General features: G+C 53.8%; 1 protein-coding gene across 1 annotated transcript; it reads right to left on the minus strand.

The window, feature by feature from the left end:
• Window positions 1-178: 178 nt before the first annotated feature.
• Window positions 179-1,978, minus strand: LOC114038961 (endogenous retrovirus group S71 member 1 Env polyprotein-like). Its single transcript, XM_027856496.1, has one exon. The coding sequence runs from the start codon at window positions 1,976-1,978 to the stop codon at window positions 179-181; it is 1,800 nt and encodes a 599-aa protein (XP_027712297.1).
• Between the last annotated feature and the right edge of the window lie 5,810 nt (window positions 1,979-7,788).

Raw genomic sequence — 7,788 nt, forward strand, 5'->3', positions numbered from 1 at the left:
GAGGTAGAGGAATTTACAATTGTAGATTAGGATCCTTTGAGGTAGAGCAGTTTACAATTGGGATTAGCGATCCTTTGAAGTAGAAACTGAGGAGGTTAGGCTAGGGGGGTTGTTTTTTTTTTTTTTTTTTGTGACAACCCAGTCCACTTCACTCCCCCCTTTTCACGGACGAAAAGAGTCAGACGGGGGACTCATCAGAGTCCAGAGGAGCATAGGATTGACGCAGGACAAACAACTGGAGTGCTTGCACTCGTTTCTGGACATAGCGGGTGATGCATTTTATGAGACAAGGGGCCACGAGTAACCCAAGGAGGAGAAGGGCCAGAGGGCCCACCACTCCGGAGAGTAGGGTGGTTAGCCAGGGGGACCAATTATATAGGGTCTGATACCAAAAAGACCCCGTTGCCCGTGCGCGGTCCCTCTCATCTAACCGCTGCCTAAAGGCTTGCAAGGACTCCCGAATAACTCCAGACCGATTGGCGTAGAAACAGCAGGTTTCTCCCAACGCCATGCATAAGCCTCCCTGTTTGAGGAACAGTAGGTCCAAGCCTCGGCGGTTCTGGAGAACCACTTCGGCCAGAGAGTCTAGGGAAGTCTCAAGGTGTGAGACTAGCTCTTCCAAGGAGCGTAGGTCCCTATCTACCTGTGCACTCAAGGCACCGTAGTTGGCTTTCCCCTGTATCAGGGCTGAGGCACCAACAGCAGCGGAGCCGGCCACTCCGAGTCCCACCAGTATGGGAACCAAAAAGGGTACGGCCCTCCTGGAGCGAGTTAAGCCAATATGCTCAGCTGCCCCTTCCTCTGAGTAGACATATACCTGAGGAAAGACACGCACCACTACACAGAGCTCGGTCGGGTTGAGGAAACGAATGTCCTGTATGCAGGTGGTGAGTCCTCTGGTACAAGCGAACCATACTCCAGGTGGGGCGGTTAACAGGAGGTCAGAGCTTTTGGATGTGGGGGAAATAAGAATGACTGAAGTGCACGTAGCGTTGAATGGGGAGGACCGCAGCGGGTAGTCAGGCCCGAGCAAACACATTCCTTTGCCCTGGACATCGTCTAGGGTAAGTCTAGGCTTGTCTGGGTTACAGCGGGCAGGTATGGCAGAGGATTGTTTGGACTTACTTAAAGACAACTTTCCCACAGAGGTGATGTTGAGTTCGATAGCAATTCCTACGAAATAGGGGGGAGCTGGATTCAGACACAGCCAACAGGAGGTGGTTATGTTTGGATCAGACAAATTTAGGAATGAGTGGACAGCAGAGAGTGTATCAAAAATGGGGGAACCTAGGTTAGTGAGGGTCTCTGGATTTTCGGGAGCCTCTGGTACCAGGTCCCTAACAGATGGTGGGGTGAGAGTCAACATGGCTTGTGGGTTAAGGATGGGATTCGGTCCTATGGGGAGTGTATGGGTGGAAACTGCGATTTTCTGAATGGTAAAAAGGACCCCGTTATCCCATCCAGTCATGTATAACCTCAAACCCCAAGAATGTCCGAGATTCCAAGAGTCATCAGTGTCCTGCTTGACTGTTAGAATCATAGGGTTACATTTCCCAGGCCAGCAGGAGGCGGGGAGGGGGCTTTGTCTCTCCAGGGTGATTAGGGGGTCTCGGCCACCTCTGGGAATCCACCTGGCCACAGTCTCACAACCCCATTCTGCGCAGTGAAAGTGATTACTACCCTGACAGGAAGGATTCCCCGTGGCCGGACAAACATAGAATTCAATACTTCTGATTCTCACTTCCCCTACCCCGGGTATGGTTGGAGTGGTGGGAAAAGTGGGGCAGTATCCCCATCCCCCAGCGATAGGGTCCCGCATAGCCCGGTTTTGATTCCATCCTGGTCCCAAGAGGGCACAGAGGTCAAACCTGAAAGTGGGGGCTCCGTAACTGGTGAGAGCTTGGACGGTGGTCCCATCGTTAGTTCGGGAGAGAATCCACCTGGATGGGGTAGGGCTATAGGGGTCACCCAAAGTCATCTCACAAGCAAAAAGAAAGAGAAGAAGAGTCAAGTTCTGGAGAGTCGAAGCTTTAGGTCGGACACTGCTTCTGCTGTCCAGGCGGTGGAGTTGGGCTCTGGGGCCTTCTTGATGTGTGACCGATGTATCCATGCCTTGCGGCCGGCAACCTTGACGGCAGAGGGGTTGCAGAGGATTATTTGATACGGGCCCGTCCACCGTGGTTCCAGGGCTGGTCCAGCTGGAAGCTTGCGAGTGAGGACCCAGTCTCCCGGTGACAGGGCGTCCGATGAGGTTGCAGGGGCTGGTTCTTTCCCCGCAGCTTTCAGGACCGAGCGCACAGCGTTCTGGACCTCACGCAAAGCCTGGAAGGACTTAAGAAGAGTCGGATTAGTAAAATCTGGGGCTGAAATAGCTGCAGATACTCTTGGAATAATAGGAGGAGGGGCTCCATAGAGGATCTCGTATGGGGATAAAGAGAGGGTTGAGGAATTGGGAGTACACCGGGCCCGGAGGAGGGCGAAGGGAAGGAGACTGACCCAGCTATCGCCAGTTTCTATTTTAAGTTTAGCAATGTGTTCCTTTAGAGTTCTATTCATCCTTTCTACCTGCCCTGAACTTTGAGGCCTATATGCACAGTGCAATTTCCATTTCAATCCCAGCATCTTTGATAGGCTTTGAATTGTTGCAGATACAAATGCTGGGCCGTTGTCAGAGCCTATCGAGGCCGGCAGGCCAAATCTAGGAATAAGTTCAAAGAACAGCTTTTTGGCCACTACGGTTGCAGTTTCAGTTTTGACTGGAAATGCTTCTGGCCATCCAGAAAATGTGTCCACGAATACAAGGAGAAAACGGTACCCTCCCAACCCAGTTCCCATGTCAGTAAAGTCTACTTCCCAATGGTCGCCAGGAAATGTTCCTCGTGGTCTATCAGTTGGTATCCTTGATTGTGATCGTGGGTTGACTTTGGCACATGCAAGGCACCTTCTTGCGGCTTCCTCAGCCGCCTGCTTCATCCCAGGGCTGTAGAAGTGTCGGCTCACCAGGTCGTAAAGCCGGGTTCCGCCTAAGTGGGTAAGGCTATGAAGAGTCATCAATAGGGGTAGCAACAGTGCCTTGGGCAGAATTAGCAAGCCATTTGGGTGTCTTCTCCATCCCCCCTTTTCAGGGGTGCCATCCGGATCACTGGATTGATAAGATGGTTGGATAGGAAGCATCCCCTCAGGTTCCACTACCATAGCGGGTATCAAGGGTTTGCAGGCAGCCGCTCGGGCAGCCTTATCCGCTGCTGCGTTCCCTAGAGACTGGGGGTCAGTTCCACGGGTGTGAGCAGGAACATGAATTACCGCCACCTCCTTGGGAAGCCAGACAGCATCCAGCAGGTCCTGGATCTGACTCTTGTTCTTAATCTCCCTTCCCGCCGAGGTTAACAGACCCCTTTGGAGATATACATATCCATGGATATGAACAGTGGCAAAGGCATAGCGGCTATCTGTGTAAATATTTACTCGCCTCCCTGCAGAGAGTCTAAGGGCTTGAGTTAAGGCAATGAGTTCAGCACGTTGAGCAGATGTGCCAGGGGGTAGAGCGGTATCCCAGAGGGTCTCAACCGGAGTGACCACGGCTGCACCCGCCCTACGGATCCCCTCCTGAACAAAACTGCTGCCGTCTGTGAAGAGCACTAGGTCGGGGTTTGTTAAAGGAACATCAGTAAGTCCAGGGCGGGACGTGTGGATGGAGTCCAGTGTGTCCAGGCAGTCATGTATAGGGGAGGAAGGAGGGGAGTCAGGGAGCAGGGTGGCCGGGTTGAGTGTGACCGGAGGAGCGAAAGAGATGCGTGCGGAATCTAGGAGTAAGGATTGGTAATGAGTCAGGCGTGAATTTGAGATCCATCTTGTCGGCGGGGAATGTAAAAGCTGTTCCAGATGATGTGATGCTGAAATCTCAAGAGGCTGCCCGAAAGTGAGCTTTGCGGCTTCCCTAACCAAGACGGCAACGGCCGCCACAGTTCGCAGGCAAGAGGGCCACCCGGAAGCCACAGGGTCCAGCTGCTTGGAGAGATAGGCAACAGGACGATTCCAGGGCCCCAGGGGCTGGGTCAGAACCCCTTTGGCCACAGCTCGAGACTCAGACACATAGAGGCGGAAGGGCTTGGACAGGTCTGGCAGGGAGAGGGCAGGCGTGCTGGACAGCGCCTTTCGGAGCTTGTCGAATGCTTCCTGCTGCCGTGGTCCCCAAACAAATTGGGTGGGTTCACCAGTTAGGGCTTCATATAGGGGTTTGGCAACCTCGGCAAACCCCAAGATCCAGAGGCGACAGTATCCAGCCATCCCCAGGAATTCCCGGAGCCCGCGGCGGTCCCTCGGGGCGGGCATGCCCAAAATGGCAGCTACACGCCCCCGAGACAGTAACCTTTGACCAGAACGAAGGGTGAAACCCAAGTAAACAACGGATTGAGAGCACAGTTGTGCTTTCTTTCCAGAGACACGATACCCGGAAGCTTCAAGCAGCTGGAGAAGGTGGAGAGTTGCATCTTTGCATATTGCCTCAGAGGAAGTAGCTAACAAAAGGTCATCAACATACTGGAGGAGAGTGACCTCCGGATACGAGACCCGGAAGGCGGCCAGGTCGGAGGCCAGAGCTGAGCCAAAAAGTGTAGGGGAGTTCTTAAAACCTTGGGGAAGCCGGGTCCAGGTGAGCTGAGAGGATGTCCCAGTGTTAGGATCTGTCCAAGTAAAGGCGAATATAGGTTGGCTTACTGGTGCCAAGGGAATGGAAAAGAAAGCATCCTTCAGGTCCAAAACAGTATACCAAGTCCGAGAAGGGTCCAGGGAAGACAGCAATGTGTATGGATTTGGCACAGTAGGATGTACAGTTTCCACCCGGGCGTTGACTTCTCGTAGATCCTGGACAGGACGGAAGTCTCCAGACCCGGGCTTGCGAACTGGAAGTAGGGGGGTGTTCCACGAGCTCTGGCAGGGTCGTAGAATGCCTGCTGCCAAGAGTCGATCGATGTGAGGCTTGATGCCCAAAAGGGCAGCTCGAGTCAACGGGTATTGTTGGACACGCGCAGGGGTTGCTGTGGACGAGAGCTGGACCACCACTGGGGGCTGGTGTCCTGCTAGACCAAACGGGTTGGTCTCAGCCCAGACTCCAGGAACCAAGCCTTTGAAATGGTTCAACAGAGTTAGGGAGGTAGGGGTGGAGGTGGTCGAGGGGTGGTCTGGGGAAAACGTTAGGGGGAGGAGGCGAGACTCCTCTGACAACGGGCAGGTGAGAACAAGTTGTGGCAGGTTAAACCCGAGAGTGGGGTTAGGTCCCTTAAAGGAAATGATAGCCTGAAGCTTGTGTAGGAGATCTCGGCCAAGCAAGGGGTAAGGGCAATCAGGCATTACTAGAAATGAATGGGAGACTAGGCCCTTCCCTAACCGGACTTCCCGAGAAGTGGTGAGGGGTACAGACTGTTTTCGTCCAGTAGCTCCCTGGACCTGCACAGTGGACGATGAGAGGGAGCCCAGTGGGGATTTCAGGACCGATGCCGCAGCTCCAGAGTCGACTAGGAATGAGACAGGTTGACCCCCAACACTGAGAGTAACCCTCGGCTCCAGGGGGTCAAGAGTCACAACGGACTTTGAGCCGGGGCACCCCTAGTCTGTATTCAAAGTCAATAACGGCTCTGCCTTCTCTTTCAGCCCGCGATTAGGGCACTCAGATTTCCAATGACCCATGGCTTTGCAGTAAGCACACTGATCCCGAGCTAAAGGAGGCCTTCCCAAGCCTTTACCCTTATAGGGGCGCCCAGCGTTTGGCCCCTCCCGCCTTCCTTTCCACCCTTGCTTCTGAGCCTCCCCTGGAACCTGTGCTAAAGCTGCCACTACCGCCCTTGCGACCGTGCGAGTTTGCTTGTCCTGAGTCTCTTCACGATAGTCAAACACCCGCTTGGCCACTTCCATGAGTTCAGTCAGATTTTTACCCTCAAAACCTTCAAGTTTCTGTAGCTTCCGACGGATGTCCGGAGCTGAATTGGCTACGAAATCAATTACGATGGCTCTCCGGTTATTGGGATCCTCTGGGTCGATAGGGGTGTAGGTTCGATATGCCTCGTAGAGGCGCTCTAAGTACGCAGCTGGGGACTCATCCTTGCCCTGTTTAACTTCACTGACTTTGGACATATTAGTTGGCTTCCGTGCTGCTCCCCGTAACCCTCCCAGCAATAACTGGCGATACCTGTCCAGTGCTTCCCTACCGCGATCAGTGTTGGGGTCCCAGTCGGGCCGGTTCTCAGGGAAGATGTGGTTGCGGCGCCCCAGGTCAGTAGAGGGATGTCCATCTGGGTCCAGAACTCCCTTCCTGGCTTCTAAAAGAATCCTGTCACGCTCCTCGGTTGTGAAAAGAACCCGGAGGAGCTGCTGGCAGTCATCCCAGGTGGGCTGATGAGTATAAAAGACAGTCTCTAGGAGGGAGATTAGGCTCTGGGGCTTATCAGAGAAGGATGGGTTTTGCTGTTTCCAATTGTACAAATCACTGGTGGAGAAGGGAACATATACCATGAACGGTCTCCCTGATTCTCCGGGAGGGGAAGGAACTTGCCGCAGGGGAAACGCTGACACAGTGGAATCTGGGGTCAAACTGGAATTAGAAGGGCCATAAGGAGCACCTGCTCGAGTATGGGGTGGACTTATCAGAGGAGGGGCTGAGGGGCTCAGAGACCCTGAGGTTGGGTACGGGGGTGGATCTGAAACCTGGGACTGGGAGTACTCAGCTGGATCTAGGGGGTCAGAATCAGGGGGTGGTAAGACAGGAGAAAGCTGTGTGACGACCTTAGGACTTTCAGGAGGCTTGCGGCTAAAGGTCGTCTTTGATTCCGTTCCTGGTCTTAGTTTTGAAAGGGCCTGGACCTGTAGTGGTCCCGAAGGGGGTTTGAAATCAATCCAGGCGGTGATATAGGGGACCTGATCGGGGTGGCCAGGTATACCATAGACAATTCCCCTGACCCGGCTGGCCACCGAGACGTCAAACGTACCCCCCGGGGGCCAGCCTACCTCGAAGGTGGGCCATTCCTGTTGGCAAAGGAGAGCTAATTTCTTTTTAGTAACCTGAAACCCATAACCTTCTGCTATACGCCGATATTGTTTGAAGTCCCGTAAGACAATAAAGAGAGGGGAGCCTGGCTTAGGGCTCGAGGGTCCTTGTCCCATGGTGGATTAAGGACTGAGAAAGAAAAGAGTAACAAATAGACATGCTCACGTAAGCAAGGACCAAACACGGACACAGGGAAGACACAGTCAAAACAGGGTAGAGGGGAATCAAACTGCCTCAATTCCGAACGACCTAGACAATGAGACAGGAATTTACACCCCCCCTCACGGAACAAATAGTAGATAGATGCGCACACACAGTCGACACAAAAACGGAAAAAAAGACACAGTCAAAACCCTGGATGCTCCTGACACAGTAGCGGAGAACAAACCCGTCTTAGTTCCGAACAACCTGGAGAATGAGGCAGGAAGTCTTTCTCCCCCACCCCGCCACGGAGCGCACAGTGGACACACACACACACAGTGACATCGGCGCCGGACAGACACAATCAGACAGGCAGGACTCTCACACGGCGTCCCGTGGAGGTCAGTAAGGGCGTTGCAGCTGCGTCCAGCCGGGCCACTTACTTCAGAAGAGTACTCACCAGAACAGACAGATTACAGATTGCTCTATGCCCAATTGAGGATTTGTGGTCCGGGCAGCCTGGTACGCACGGGCTATCTCAGCGTTCGGGGCCAGGGAACGTCTTCCTGGTGGCCACCCCCTGGACGGTGAGAAGCCTGGCCTTCCAG

This window comes from Vombatus ursinus, unplaced genomic scaffold (genome assembly GCF_900497805.2).
Source record: "Vombatus ursinus unplaced genomic scaffold, bare-nosed wombat genome assembly UNPS02011561.1, whole genome shotgun sequence".
NCBI classification, from domain to species: Eukaryota; Metazoa; Chordata; class Mammalia; order Diprotodontia; family Vombatidae; genus Vombatus; species Vombatus ursinus.